The 16,098-nt window shown below is 49.7% G+C and overlaps 1 protein-coding gene across 14 annotated transcripts in view; it reads left to right on the top strand.

The window, feature by feature from the left end:
* Positions 1-16,098, top strand: part of C2CD2 (C2 calcium dependent domain containing 2) — a 63,234-nt gene that overhangs the window by 12,347 nt on the left and 34,789 nt on the right. For 9 of the 14 annotated variants that reach the window (XM_059064506.2, XM_067035157.1, XM_067035161.1 and 6 more), the window contains exons 2-3: positions 3,960-4,058; positions 14,518-14,637. In XM_059064506.2, the coding sequence (XP_058920489.1) occupies positions 3,960-4,058; positions 14,518-14,637 (219 nt within the window). Of the gene's footprint in view, positions 1-2,133; positions 2,465-3,786; positions 3,863-3,959; positions 4,059-14,517; positions 14,638-16,098 lie in introns of those variants that run through there. The other 5 variants (XM_067035162.1, XM_067035165.1, XM_067035163.1 and 2 more) reach the window with 5 other exon arrangements.

Raw genomic sequence — 16,098 nt, 5'->3', positions numbered from 1 at the left:
AAGATAAACATAAAAATCAGAAAGAAGTCAGTCACAGACAGCAAACCCCAAGTCTACAGTTGCTCCCAAAGTCCACTGCCTCAATTTTGGGTTGTTTCGTTGTCTATTCACGTATTCCACAGATGCAGGTACATCAAGTTGACTGTGGAGATTTAATCCGCTGCTCCTGCGGCTGCACAGAGAGATTTCCCTTCTCTTCTCTGTTGGCACAGCTCCCGGGGTCCAGCTTTGGATCTGGCCCCGCCTCTGCGTGTAGGTCCCCCTCAGGCATCCGTTCCTGCCCAGACAGGACGGGGTTAAAGCAGTGGCTGATTAGGGGACTCTGGCTCACTCAGGCCGGGGGGAGGGAGGGGTACGGTAGTCATCATTGGAATGCGGGGCGAGCCTGCAACAGCAGAGGCCGTGGTGAGTTTGGAACAGCCTGAATTTCACCGGCTTCCCACCAGTCTTCTTTCATTGTTCCAGGGTCCCGTTCAGGTCCTACATGGATTGAGTTGTTGCTTTGCGCTCGTCTCCTGCAGGCTGTAACAGTTTCCCAGTCTTCCCTTGTTTCTTGGTCACCTTGACAACTCTGAGGAGTATTGATGGTGATTTTGCCAAATGCCCCTCAGTTTGGTGTTTTGCCACAATTGGACTGCAGTTATACAAACCACAGAAGTGACGCGCCCCTTTCAGTGCGCTGCGTCACGGGGCGCGTGATGTCAGCGTGGCTTAGTGCTGGGGAGAAGCAGCGGCCTTCATTCCTTGGTTAAGGTGGCTTCCGCCTGTCTCTCTTCTTACATCTTACGTCTCCTCTTATCCTTTCCCCCTATAGTTACCGTATAACTTGGGGAGATGCTTCGAGATTGTACAAACCCTGTCACCCCTCGTACTTTCACTCACTGATTTTGGCATCCATCTGTGTATCTAGTCTGCAGCCACTGACTTCTGTGGAGTTTGCCTAGTGATGATTTTCTGTTTCCCTCTCTCCTTCTACATTTATTCAGTGGAATTCTACTGCACAAAAGAGCGGCCACTTATCCTCCATCTATATATTTAATTGATTATTTACATCAGTATGGACTCATGGGTATTTATTTTATTCCATGGGTTATAACTCAGTACCATCACTATTTATTTTGTTGCTTAAACTGTTCTTGTTTTGGCCATTAGAAGCTCTTTTGTGTTCTTCCATTGAGATGTATATATATATAAAATATATATTATATATATATATACACACACACATAGTTTTTTTCTTTCCTTAGCATTTCCTTGCTTGTTGGTTCTGCAAGATGTATGCTCTGAGCTCGTCTTGTATTTTCCTCTTCTCTGGCCCTGGATTCAGACACTTTTCTAAGCAGCTCTGATTGCTTCTCCTGGAGAAGTGTTTAGAAAACAAGATCTGGGCATCAGGTGTGCTCATTACTGCTGGGGTCTCATTGCTTCTAGGCCCTCTTAGCGGACAGACCTGGGAAAATGTCTGTGTGGATGCTAACACGTTCACGCTCACACATCTCTCTGTCTGCATCTTCAAAACCACGACTGTGCCTATATCCTGGATTCTAGGTCGACGGCACAGAGTTCATTTTCATCTTCCCCTTTCCTTCTCTCTAACTTCTTCCTCCGAAAGTGAGGTACCTGGGACTGACTCTCTGTAACGTATTTATTTGGTCAATTCTAGTTTCCACATAACTTACTTTCTGAATTGCTGACGTGTACCCCCATGAGAAACACATTTTCGGACTAGATTCTCGCATTTATGTACAGCCAGGATACCGTTTACTTCAGTTTCTCAGGTTACATCTGTTTCCCTCCCCTTCGCATGGCTGTGTTCTTTACTTGTGGTGGAGTGAGGTTTGCGTTCTATCTGGGTTTCCTCCCATATCCAGATTTTTCAAAAATCCATCTTTCGCCAGCGATTTGGGATGCCACCTTTGTCACGTACTGTTTCCACGTGTGTTGGGGTCTCTTCTGGCCATGCTGTTCAGCCCTACCAGCCGTCTGTGTGTTCACACTTGGAATTACAGAGGTTCGAGAGTGCGTCTCAACGTGTAGGAGAGCTAGTCTCTTGTTTTTCTTTCGCAGTGTATTCCTGGCGATTCCTGTCCATTGCTTTTCCCGTGGACGTAAAATCTTGCTCTGGTCTGAGGGGGGCTGAGTCCGGACCGGGGCTGCCTGCCCAAGGACGGGGTGCAGAGACGTGCAAGTCTGTGGTTATGCTGCATGCACGCCGGGCTTCCTGAAACTCAAGGATCAAGCAGAAAGGGAAGGGGGACCTCTGGGTCCTTATTTTAACTTCATAATGTGTTTCCTTTGTGAGACTGCCCCTTGACATGAACTTCCCTAGCAACATATTTCCAGGGTTTTCATTCAGAAGCTGTCACACATCAGAGGGCACAGATGGCGCCTCCTGACGGGCAGGGGCAGGAGGTGGCATCGGGGCTGCTTAAGGCACCGTGGTGTCTTCAGGCTGGTGCAGAAGGTGCGTTGTTTCACACGCAGTCCCGGCAGCTGTAGCGACTCCCGCAAGGGGTCAGCTCCCTGCCCGGTGCTGGGCTCTGTGCTGGGTGCTGCTCTGCCCGCCACGCAGCTTGGCACGCAGGGCGGTGTCATCCCCAAGCCCCTGGTCAGCAGGTCACCCCCAAACAAGCTCTAGCCCTAGAGGACGTCGTCAGCAGAGCAGCCCCCAAGGCATGACTTCATCATGCTTGAGAAGTCGATTTAATTCTTCCCTGATGATTTTTAGGGGGTGAGATCAGTGTTGCCAAGACAGGGTGAGGTTAGAAGCAGGTCAGTGACAATGTTCTGTGCCTTGTAGGTTTAGCCTGGATCACTGGGAATTCTTAAGAAACAGCCCCGTGATGACTTCGTTCCTGTTCCTCTGCACTGCACTTGCCACGAGAGCTTTGGTGCCTTTTTGTACCATTTTAATTCCCTACCCTTGATCTGGCCTTGTAGTTGGAACCAGTGCATCACAGCTGAGAGCCTCAGAAATAGATGAGATATGGAGGGAAGTTGTGGGTCTGAATCTCTTTTTTAACCAGTCAGTCAGAGCTCACTTGACGATGTTGTCAGGAAAAGAGTTTAAGAAGAGTTTCGTTCCGGGGTCGTATTGTAGGCATAAGTGTTCAGCTTCTCAAGAGAACTTATTTTTAAAAGGCCAAGACTTGGTTGGCAATCCGAGCCTGATTCGTTCTTTAATAAAAACATCGATCTTGTTGCCTTGTGGGCGTATTCATTACTTGCACGTCTTGCCCTTGGAGATTTTAATTGCAAGAACCAAAATGGGCGTAGGGTGACAGGCCACAGAGGACTTTTCTGGAAGCTTATGGGGATGCACAGAGCCGAGGGCGGGGTTGAACCGGGAGACCCTGGAGGGCAGGAGCCTGGCAGCTCTGGAGGAACCCGATCCTGGGCATGGCCACCGGCCCAAGTTCATTTCCAGCCAAGGAATCCCAGATTCCAGGGAGAAGCAGCCACACCTCCCACCGGCCCCGCCCGGGTTCCCGCTCACGCGCCGGCGCCGTTTGGGCAGTGAGAGAGGAGAAGGGGGCCGCCCTAAGTAGGGTGCCAGCGCCCGCGTGGAGCAGGGAGAGGTGATTCTCTGAAACCGGAGAGCGTGCTTTCCCAGAAGAAGGGCAGCGCAGCCCTTGAACCTGCTGTGCTTGGCCGGGTGCTGGGCTTGATCTCCAGACCCACCGTCCACCCCAGGAGCCTGGGCTTCTCCCCTTACACTGTAAACACGAACTCTCAAAATATCCCTGGCCGACTTTATTGCAACATCTCTGGTTTTGTCCCTGCGTTCCTTACTGATAGTTGCCCGTTGCTGCTATTTAGAGGCATGGATTGAACCAAGAGAAGTCAGACCACATCTTCTGAGGTCTGCCGAGCTCTGCGGCAAGTCCGTCATTGCCTTTAGAGAGTAGCCACCCTGCCTGGCACCGCACCCGTCTCCTCACTGTGCTTTTCCGTTCCAGGGCCCGCCGCTCCTCTGCTTCCAGGAGGACCCGCTGCAGCAGCCCCTGGAGCTGGCCATGGGACGGGTGTCCAGCGTGGCCCAGTCAGCCCAGGAGAAGGTGAGCTGGGCACCGTCACCTACCTTGGGCCTTTCCTCACCGAGGAAGCGAATTTAAAGCAGGGTTGGATAACTGAGTCACGTTGCTGTGCAGCAGAGGTTGACACAGCATTGCAAATCAGCTAGGCTTCAACTTTAAAAAGAAAAAAAGCTGGGGTGGGGGAATGTATTCTGTCTTAGAATGACTGAAAGTGTCAGACACCTTACATCCAAAAAATAAATAAAATCTGATCCATCAACTTGATGACGAGATAAATAAAATATGGCATGTCCACATGATATGGAGTATTATTTGGCCTCCTAAAGGGATGCAGTTCTGACACGTGTTCCCACATGGATGAGCCTTGAAGACACTCCACTAAGTGAGAGAAGCCAGACATGGGAGGACACATAAGATTCCACTTATATGAAATGTAAATGGAACTCTCAGAACAGATATCAGAATAGCAACTATCAGAAGAGATAAATCAGTAGAGGCAGAAAGTAGATTGGTGGTGTCCAGGGGCTGGGGCTGGGTAATGCTTGAGGGGACGTGAACAGTGACTCCTCAGGTGAACAGGGACAGGGTTTTGGGGGGGGGACAATGCTGTGAAATATATTTTAAAATATATTTAAATATATTTAAAATATATTTTAAAACCATTTAATTGTATAGTTTAAATGGGTGAATTATATCTATCTCTATATATAGTTATATAAATAGTATGTGAAGAATTTCTGTAACACGATATATAGATTTGAGTCATTTAGCTATTACGTAGAGTCTATTTTATAGTTGCTAACAGCTCACATGCTGAAGTTACATATTAGGCTGGTCAAATACCATATGTAATTGTAAGTTCTTTTTTTTTTTTAACATAAAGTATCTGTAGAAGTGCTGAGAAACTCTTAGGTACAAGGCTTACCCTTGTATCTCTGTATATTTTATTATCAAATTAAATGCATATCATTTAGCAGACAGCAAGGAGGGGACACCTGGGTGGCCCCCCGGGCCCGGAAGGAGCTCACATCCAGTCCCCTGGAACCCCACCTCTTGTGTATCTCCTCACTGGCTCAGCTAGAACATGGTTTGTGCATTTCAAACGTTTATTGTTCTGTGTGTGCACAATCTCACAGAAGCTTTCTCCTTATAGAACATGACAGTTTGGAGGTTCATCCAGGTTGATTTGTGTTACTCGAGTTCATTAGCTGGAACTACAGTTCAGGATTCTGGGTGGACCAGGGCTGCCTTTTCCACCTTCCACTGATGGATAATTAGGGAGTTTTCTCTTTTTCTTAAGTACAGCAGAGCTGCCGTGGACTGTCTCCTGAGTCCTCAGGCACAAGGACGGGAGTATCTCCAGGGCAGGAGTGGCGTTTCCTAGGTTGTAGGTGCGCACGCTTCAGCTCCACCACGGATTCCAGAGTTGGTCGCCCAGGGGCTGGCCCGGCTTCCTCGGCCCGGGCAGCGCAGGGAAGCTCTCTTTCCCCACCCTTGGCCGATACGGGGGTCACAGAGCTCCATAACCCCTGCAGCAAGCATGGAGAAGTCTCTGGAAGATATTGGGAGGAAACCGGTGGCCACAAGGCAGGATGCTGACACCAGCACAGCCCATAAGAGCTGGAAGGGGCCTTGTGAGCCGATGCTCCAGTGCCTAAGTTTCAAAGGCTGGGGGACTGAGGGACAGATGGCTGCTGGCCTCACCCACCCAAGGCCCCTGCTTGGGAAGTGCCCCTGTGCAGTGAGAGCCCTATTATTACAAATAGACCCCAGGTCCCTTTGTGGTGGACAGTTTCTGTTTGCTGATTTCTGACACTGTCAGCGTTAAGAGAGGGACGGATCTCAGGGGCTGGCCTGGAGGTGCCGGGAGGGAGCAGAGATTGGAGATGGCAATAGACTATTTTTATTTTTAAAATTAATTAATTAATCGTGTGTGTGTGTGTGTGTGTGTGTGTGTGTGTGTGTGTGTGTGTGTGGTACGCGGGCCTCTCCCGTTGCAGAGCGCAGGCTCCGGACGCGCAGGCTCAGCGGCCATGGCTCCCGGGCCTAGTTGCTCCGCGGCGTGTGGGATCCTCCCGGACCGGGGCACGAACCCGTGTCCCCTGCATCGGCAGGCAGATTCTCAACTGCTGCGCCACCAGGGAAGCCCAATAGACTGTTTTTAAAGGTCTTGATATATATAGTGCCAGAAAAGCATCCTTTGGAAAGTGGACAGTTAAACTGTGTTTGTTTTAATACCATTACCGAAATTGTGCATACCCGTCAAAAAGTAAAAAACAATATATAGAAGTGCATAGGCTTTCTTTTTAGGTCTGCCCTCTTCCTCTCTGCGCTCGGCCTTCCTTCCTCTGCTCTCCCTGGATAGGACCATGGACGGCTGTCCACACTATCTTCCAGGAAGCTTTTCACCCAGTAAACTACTGGGAAAGTGCACACGGTCTTGTTTTCTTTTACAAGTTTCTTCGTAGTTCTTGGCTCCCGTGTTTTCTTGACCAGGGACCGGTTCCGTGGAAGACAGCTTTTCCGCGGACGGGGGCTGGGAAACGGTGGAGGGGCGATGGTTCGGGCAGTAACGGGGGTGACGGGGACCAGCAGGTGAAGCTTTGCGCGCACGCCCACCGCTCACCTCCTGCTGGGGCTTCCTGTTCGGCCACAGACCGGCCCCGGGGTTGGGGACCCCTGCGCTAAACGAAGGACGGGCGTTGTCCCAGGAGCTCGTGCTCTGGGACCGCCTGTGGGGCAGGACGCTGATGATGGTGTCTTCCTCCTTTTAGGATCCAAACACCCCCATGGGTTCCAAACTTAGGTTGAATCCTGTGCCAGCAACGTCATGTGTTCTCTCGGCTCTGTGTAATTCTCGAGAGGGGAAGAACCGTAGCAGACAGAGTCTGAGGACTCAGAAGGTGTCCAAGGAACGCAGACAGGAGATTCAATGACACCCCCCTCCCCTTTCCACGCTCCCTCCAGAGTGTCAGGGTCTGTGTTTCTCATCCCTCTGACTCAGTCCTGACAAGGAACGTGTGGATGACGTTTGAGGTAACGAAAGGGCTGACTCTCGGGTCTGGTGTCTAGTCACGTCTTCGATCAAGTAGATGAGAATGGGGTTCTGGTCTCCCTTTGCGAGCAGCTTCCCAGCTTGGGTTTGGTCTTGAGTCTCCCGGCACGACCCTCGCAGAACAGAACCGGGTCTCCCCTGCCTTCCAGTTGCCATGTGCTCGGACTTTCTCCTGCAGCCCCCGAAGACCCCCATGTGCCAGAGCAACTACCTTTGCAAGTACCTGGCTCATCAGCAAGGCCCCTGCCCCCCCGTCCTGCACAGAGAGTGGGGTCTTGCATAGCTTAGAGCATCTGAGTCACCTTGCGGGCCCAGTGGTACATGGACAGTCCACAGCCTGCAGCCGTGGCTGAACTGGGGGCTTCTGAGCAGTTTACGCATGACTCTTCTGACACCAAATGTGTGCGATATTTCCTGCACCCGACAAGCAGTCCTCCAGTTCTCTGGACACCAACAGGGTGTCCTGCAATTCAACTCGCTTCTGGCACTAACCACCCACACGGCACCGACCCTCCAGGCTAAGGGCTCAGCCCAAGACTGCCCCTGCCTTTAGACGTCAACCCCAAGTCTGGGCCACCTGCACCCACCAGCTGGCTATGAAGCGGCAGGTTCCCACAAGCCCTTCCAAATGCTTGATCATTTGCTAGAGCAGCTCACAGAACTCGGGAGAGCACTTCACTTACTGCTATCAGTGTCTAATAAAGGACACAGCTCAGGGACGGCCAAATGGCAGGTGCCTGGGACAGGGAAGGGAGGAGGGGTGCGGAGCTTCCATGCCCTCCACGTGTACCGCCCTCCCGGGACCAGAAGTTCTCGGAACCCCGTTGTTTAGGGGTTTTCTGGAGGTTCCATTACAGAGGCATGGCTGATTAAATCACAGGCCTGGGGGAGGGTCCCCTCTCTAGTTCCCATCCCCTCCCCTGAAGTCCAGGTGGCAAAGCTGCTACCCTCTAACCACACCTCGGTCCTTCTGGCCCCCAGTCCTCATCCTGATGTTATCTAGCCCCCGCCTCCCCCCGCCTCCCGCTACCACCAGTCACCTCCTTAGCATACAAAAGACCTTCTTATCACTCTGGAGATTCCAAGGGTTTTAGGAGCTGTGTGCCAGGAATTGAGGACAAAAAGACCAGATAGTTACCGCAAGAGGCAAGCTCTGCTGGGGCAGGGGCACTTCTCTAAAGGAGGGTCTCCCATGCAGGGCAGGACGCCTGTGCCCCTGTGGACGGGCATCTTTTCAGGTGGCGACAGGAAGCACCCCTGGGTCTCCAGGGCTCGTGGTCTGCAGACGCACGCTCAGCTTAGCCGGGTGGCAGGCCCAGTGAGGGCTCGGTACCGGGAGGCATTGTCGGTGGGGCACTTCTTGTGGAGGAGAGCATTGCCCTTCAGCCTCTCTCTCCAGGGCTCTCTGTGTCCTCCCTTCCAGTCTCAACACACCCCCAGTACATTTCTCTCTCCCAGACTGTAATTGCGCTCTTACACAAGAGCAGCGAGTTTCAGCTGTGTTCTCTTTCCTCATGTCCTAGGAGAGGTTTGCTCCAGAACGTTTGACCCAGAAGGAGCAAACTTAATTTTGCAAGTGGCCTGAGAGCAGCTCTTCTTGGGGTGCAGCCGTAACCCCTCCAGGGCAAATGCGTGGGTTCGGAAGCTTTGTGAAGGCGTGAGGTCTACAAGGGCAGCGTGGGAGCTCCCCAAACGTGAATCACGGGTAGGAGTGTTGTGCTGGGACAGGTACTTGCTGCAAAGGCCACACACTTACTTAGCAAGCGTGGTGAGTGTCCCTGTAAACAGGATGTATATGTGGAAGGCTTGCCAGGCAAAGCAGGGGTCACCTGCTGCTGGGGGACTGCAGTGACCCAGGCCTTCTCGGTGTGAGGCCCTCTCTGAGCCACGGGCTTTGTGTCTGGAAAGGATGAATCCCTCCCTGGCCGCGGCCTGTGCAGCACCTGCAGGGCCCCTGCCACGTGGTAGCTCTGATGCCGTCGGGCAAGAAGGGCCGTGTCTGTTCTCATTAGTGCCCACAGCTCTTCTCTGCCCAAGGAAGCATTGTGCCCATTGTACAGAGGAGGAAACTGAGGCCAAGAGGCCGGGGCCCTCGGGCAAGGGAACTAAGAGCTGCTGAATAACAGAGGTTGGAACTGAACCCGAGTCGGCCTCCAGAAATGAGCTCCAACCGCAGTACACCATAAACAGCACTGTTACTATTATTGTTTATATTTTTATTTTTATCATTTCACTTAAGCTCCCACCCACCCCCACCAGGAAAGAGACGGTGAAAATGGGAAAAAAGGAACTGAAAGGCACTAAGCAACCCTTGCTTCTGTAAAACCACAGCAACAAACAGACCTCAGGCAATTGCATGGAATTTCCCCTGGAATCTTATTCCACAGTGTATGTCGGGAACCCCACGGACGTCACTGGGATGAATTGTATATTGTGAGCACACGGGTTTTATCTACCTAAGGCTGTTATACATTCATATACTAAAATATACTCTGGGAGCTTCTGGGCACTCCTGTGCTCTTTCCAGACCTTGGTGGACCCCTTACTTTGCAAGGGTAGAGCACGCAAAGTTGTAGTTGCAAATAGGAAATTTGATTGACTCTCCTTTGGCTTTGCATGACTTGAAATTCGAGGTACTCCATTAGCCTGGTATTTATGCTGAAATACTCACAGGTTGTGAAATTGTTTTGAAGCCAGGTCTTTCCAAGGGCAGGTGCAAAATTCCTCATTGGAGGCCCCGCCCTTTGAGATGTGAATGGGAACAGTGTCTCTGGGAGGGCCCCCTGTTTGTTCGGATAAAGGCATGTGGAATTCTGGGCTGAGTCAGCCCTCAGGTACTTCGCCTGGTGAAGACCAGGTAAAAGGACCCTCCGGGAAACTGGGGTTTTGTCTGTGAGTTGGAACACACCCAGCGGCGGCATTAGGTGGAGGTGTGACCAGGTGCCCTCATTTTAAAGGAAGTGTCCTGTATATGTCTTTTAATGCATAGAGTCCATGGAGGAGAACAGCACATTCTTGGATTTTTTAAGCCAAGAGATGCTTACATTAAACCACATGATGTAGTAACAATACCTTCTGGTCGTGTACTATTGCCGAAAAGCCTCGTTGTTCTTTTTAAAGTATCCCAACAAGAGAAGGGATGCAGAGTGTAGCTGGGGGTGGGGTATCGGAGCCGTGTGGTCCAAGGCACACCCCTCGAGGGGATGAAATAGAGCATCTACCCAGCATTCCTTGGGGTTGGCTGCCGTCTTGTTTCCAGCATTTTTCACCTCGGTCCACTGGGAGAGGCCTTATAGAAATATACCTTCAGCCAGGTATTGTGAACAAGCCGGCAAGTAGGGTTAACTTTATAGATGTTCTGAGAATAGTCAGCTCTGACGGAGTTTACTTTTTAAATTGAGTCTGTTCCAGAGTAGAAGTAATATTTTCTATCAGGTTCGTGCCATCTTAAAGAATACTTACAGGGCCAAGACTGGGTTGCAGAGTTGGGGAAGAAATCTGACTGGGAGCTCTGAAGGATGAGCGAAGGAAGGGTCTTGACTTCCATTTTTATTTTGGAGCTCTTTCCCGCACGATGTCATATAGCGTGATTGAAGTGAAATCTGTTGGGTGACATAAACCTTTTAGGTCCTTTTTCTCAGCTGTATTCCTAATTCTTTTGGAGACAAAAGGAATTAAATTATTTCCAGTTCTCTAGAGTGTTCTCAGAGAAGGAGGAGCTGAGGCAATCATACAAGAGGCTTAATTGAAAAGAGAAGTGGAGAAGTGTGGTGAGATTGACAGATATCTGAGGACGTTCTTGTTGGCAAGCTATAGCAAAACCTGGGACTACCTAGGCCTGGAATTCTTTGGGCCCCTGTCTAAACAAAGGAATATGCTTTGAAGATAAGACCTATTTGCATAGGTATGTGACTGAGTTTAAGGTCTGGAGGCTAGAGAGAATAAAAAACCTTGACTGATGGCCTCCCTGCCGTTATAAGGAAAAGTGCCCACTTTCATATCCTAAAGATGCTTCCCTCAGCTGTCTCCCCTCTTGACCCTTGGGGGTGGACCAGGGACCCTGACCCTTCACCTGTCAGCACAGCTGCTCCTTGGGCTAAAGACTTGCACCTTTGAAACCCTCCCCATGTGGCGCCCCCCTCCCCCCATGAAAGGCTCTGGTATGTAGAGAGGAAGGGGGAAGGGGATTTATCTGCATACACGGTTCAGCCTCTTCTGTTGTGTGATTTTTGAAATGGTTTGTGTAATCGAGGATCTCTTTGCTTGCTTTGGGGAAAAAAAATCTCAAGAATAAAGCAGGTGGATTTGTGGCTGGCTGCTTTCAAGGGAGCTCGCTTCTGTGCGTCCAGATCTTGGCTTTGTGGAGTCCTGCTCCAGGGCCTCCACCACAGAAGCTAGATATTGCTTCCGTTTAACTTTAAAAATCCAGTACCGATATCAGACTGCTTCGGGGGGAGGCCCACACGTTAAAGCTTTGACAGCCGTGTTTCAACAGCCCTGCACAATTGGGATACGCTCCAGGGAGCTGGCCTGTAACCTTCAGAAGGGAGCCTCGTGAACACGACTGTGTCCGGGGCATGGAGACTCCAGGGTCAAGATCAGGGTCTCTACCCGCTCGTCCATGTTCAGGTAGACGTCAACCCTGGGCGCTCTGGCAGCAGCTGGAAGGGTCGGCTTCACCTCGCATCAGGTGATTCTGCCCTTCTGCTGTTCCAAGAGGGGACCCCTCGGGGATGCGGCCGGCCTTGCCGCTATTTGCCTGGGTTCAGAGAATTTAATCCCCGTTGCGGATAACACCTTAATGCACTAAAAGAAGATTACTTATTTTTAAAGCCTCCTTTCCGTTTTGTTCTCATCCCTTTGGCAAATGGGACATCATTCCTCTCAGAGGGGCAGGGGCAGAGCCTGGCCCTGGACCCGGATTTGTCCTAATGGTCACCCCTCCAGCCGGACCCATAGGAACGGTGGTGGCATTTCGTTTGACCATATCAAAACTGATCAGGTTGTTGATTTAATTAGTTTTTCCAGCTGAATATACTAAAGAGAGGCCAAGAAATGGTTGGTCTGTATGACAGGTGTTTTTTTGCGGTACGCGGGCCTCACTGCTGTGGCCTCTCCCGTTGCGGAGCACAGGCTCCGGACGCGCAGGCTCAGTGGCCACGGCTCACGGGCCCAGCCGCTCCGCGGCACGTGGGATCTTCCCGGACCGGGGCACGAACCCGTGTCCCCTGCATCGGCAGGTGGATTCTCAACCACTGCGCCACCAGGGAAGCCCTGACAGGTGTTATTGAGAGGTTCAGAAAGCCATAGGGCCAGGGAGGACCCTCCAGGGGGATCTCTGCGAAAGGGCATTCAGACCTTTAGATGTCCCATTTTGAGTGACTGCCCTTACTTTCCCGATGTGACTTGAATGGTAATTGTGACCTTTGGAGGCTTGCATTCTAGAAGTTGTAAAGTCTTTTAAAATCTTTGTTGGATTGTTTGTTTATTTGCTTTTAACCAGGTGCTTGGGCTATCTGTGTATCAGGAATGGAGCAGTGGGGTAGCTTTTTGTAGAACTGGGTGCAAATGGAAACCAAACTCTTTCTTGAGCCAGGGCGCTAATGAAGCTGTCAGTGTTGTCGGTAACATTCTAATTAGCTTAGTTTCCAAAGAAGAAGTCAGCCAGTCACCGCCTGGTTTTTCATTTTAAGCAGTAAAACAGCCTCGGCTCTTGAGACAAAGAACAGAGAATTTTCTCCGTGTCAGTCACTTGTGTGTATAACTCATCTGGCATCAAAATACATTCCTTCTGGGACTTCCCTGGCGGTCCAGTGGTTAAGACTCCATCCACGCTCCCAACGCAAGGGGCCCGGGTTCTATCTCCGGTCGGGGAACTGAGATCCCGCAAGCCACGTGGCTCAGCCAAGAACAAAAACAAGTTCCTTCTAAAAGGATTGTCTCTAGAGCATTTATTTGTAAAATGAATAGATGACATTTCTTAGACAAACATTTTTTTGTGCCACCCTTTGATGAGCTCTGGAGATGCAACGGACATGATGAAGATATGGAACGAATCCACATAAATCAGTCCTCCGAGAGCGACTTTACGAGAACGGATGAAAATAAGGGTTGTGCAATTTTCTGCCAGTATTTGGAAAAGGCAAGGTTTTCTTTTTCTAACCCTGTACTGTCAAGAGCATTTATGGTGGACACCGGAGATGGGCCCCTTGCTGGGGTGCCCGGGATAGTAGAGGTCAGGTGTCTGCCGGAGGGGCAGGTAGGCCCCAAGTGGAGAGGGTTATAGCCACGGCTCAGCAGGGGGACATGTGTTTAGTCTGAACTTTGTGAAATAGCAGTCACCCTGACGAAGTCACTGTTTTGACAGTCTTTCTACTTGGTATTTTAGGTTCTAAGACCACCAGAGAATTAAAAAGACTTTTTCCTTCCTTCCCAAGTGACACCATCCAATATGGGGTCAGCAGCTCCCTCGGGAATGTGGGACCCATCCCGCCGCACCCTCAGCCTCTGCCGACCCGGCTTTGGCCAGACGCACTGGCCACCTGCCGGACCCCCTCCGTCCTCTCCCTGCCTTTGCGCACCTGGCACCTGGCCTTGTGGTCACCCCACACTGGGCTTGCCTGGCACCCTGCCGGGAGGGTGGCCGACCCCTCATTCTGGAAGGTCTGCTCCAGTAGGGGGGATTCTGTGACAGAAACTCGATTCTCCTCTGGGAGGTGACAGCGTTCACACTCGTCCCTGTAAAATGCTTCGCGATGTATGTCAGGAATATGGTCAGGTTTATGCCTGATGTAATTATTTTGTCTCGCAGGTCTTTAAATGAGCTCATTTTATAATTCTACTTTCGTTACGGCTATATCGTTTTGTAACTGTTTAATATTGCATTCGTTCTTTGCGCTATCCCTGCATCTTTGGAAGCCACAATAGGTTAAAAATTTATTTAAATAGAAACAATTTCTTGTGTTCTGGGTACGTTTTTTATTTTTTCCTTGTAACATCCATAAGAAGTTTTCTTTTTAAGGCCCATTTTTAGTGAGAGACAGTGGCTAATGGCGTTCACTCCGTGTGAATGTGGAACTGTCTGGGCAATTTAAAATCAGCCGCGTGGAGAAATAGAACAAAGCCACGTTTAAAGAAAAAAATGTGTATGAGTGGAAGGATCCTAACTAGATTTGGGCAGGCCAGAGTTAGCTCCCAGGAATCCATCAGGAAGAAAAGATCTGAAATATTGTTTCTAGTTTTCAAGTTACTGCATAATAGAAAAGGTGTGAATCTGGATATTCATCCATATTTGAAACTCTGAATTCTTGTCCCTGCTGATTTATAGAGTCCAGATTATTTTGTTCAGTGAAATGAAGATGGGTAAGGTGCAAGCTCTCCTCGCTCTTGCGTGAAAGTTCTCTTGTTTTATGGCCCCTTCTCTAGGTGGTGTTTTGTCACGTGGTGGGCGAGACCATCCAGTTCCTGGTCAGCGTGGGGCTACCCTCGTCCGAGGACACGGGGCGCCCGCTCTACAGTGTGCGGCTCTCCCCGCTTCATCTACAGGTAAAGTTGGGGAGACTGAGCGAGTCCTAGGAAAACAGTTCTCGTGAACCTGCAGGGTGAGAGGGGTGCAATCACAGACGTGGATGCTGCTGTTTTCATTAATTACCGTTCATTTCATAACTTTCGAACTGTCACCTTCCATATTATATTGTCTCTGTAGGAAATAAAGTGTGTGTGAAATAGGTGTATGTATACACACACACACATATATACACACGTAGGTATATACACAGACACATATACACACACACACACACACACACACATATGTACACGTATATATAACGAATTCAGAGTTTCCCATCCATCAAATACGGGAGATACGGTATTTTTCAAGGCACTGAAGCATATCAAGGGTGTTGTCGACTGTTAGATTAAGGAAAATGGCATCTGAGAGAAGGCAAGTGGTTTATTTCAGGATCAAGTACTAGACCTCAGAAGTCTCCTGCAGCTTGGAAAACAGCTTAGGGGCTGGACTTGGCATTCCTCCTTTGAGTGTTTGAAAAAGTCAGCTTTAAAAGACCCCTTATTATTTTTATATGTTAAAGGATGAGTACTACCATTATTTTTTGGATAATAGACATGATTATAATAATTATGTTAGACTTACATAACTATAACTTTTATGATCGATATAGTTATGTATTGTATATGTAACATTAATAATTATACATAAAGCAATTATAAATAGAGACATATGTAATAATGATAACAGACTTATTAGTGAAACTTCTGGATGCCTAAACCATCAGACAGCTCTGCGTGTCACACACACAGAGGCGGAAGTTCTCCGAAGCTCTTGTTTAGCCGGTGTGTAAAAATTGTGAATTCCTGGGTCTGTTTCAGGGGTCGCTGCTGATTCCAGCCGTTCCCTCTCCTCTGTCCTTGTGCTTGACCGCTAATCTGGAGTGCAAATCGTTCAGGGTTCTCAACCACAAGGGAAGATGATATTCCATTTGCTTTGCTTAAAAGACATGGTTTTAAACGACCAGAGCAAACAAAAATTTCTGGCTCCCTAAATGGCTTTTCTCTGAAGCCCAGCCTCCCCACCCCTACCCTGGTTAACATTCCCTTTCTGAGAGTCGAAGAGGTTAATCGACCTCGTGGACTTGTCAGATGTTAAAGCCCTCCTGCTCCCCCCCTAGTTTTTTGGACAGTGTGATCAGAAGATTATTTTAAAGTCTGGGACACACGTACCCAACATGACACACGTTTCAGGGTGGGGTGAGTCCAGCAAGGACCACAGACATTCACCGAGGAGACATAGTTTCTGAGATGCTGTTTATGTGCCATTTTCGGCAGCTCAGATACAGGTAACACAATTGTATCTTTGATCTCTTAACCATAGTTTAAAAGCAGCCTGCGGATTACCTCTCAAAGCAGAGGCAGCTGCTAGAGGTTGGTGAATTATTAATGCTCCTGGCAGGAGGCGTCCCCTCCTCTGCAGATAAAAGATGCAAT

Source organism: Kogia breviceps, chromosome 5 (genome assembly GCF_026419965.1).
Source record: "Kogia breviceps isolate mKogBre1 chromosome 5, mKogBre1 haplotype 1, whole genome shotgun sequence".
NCBI classification, from domain to species: Eukaryota; Metazoa; Chordata; class Mammalia; order Artiodactyla; family Physeteridae; genus Kogia; species Kogia breviceps.
Note: the sequence above shows the minus strand (reverse complement) of the source record. Positions and strands in the feature narration are given on the sequence as shown.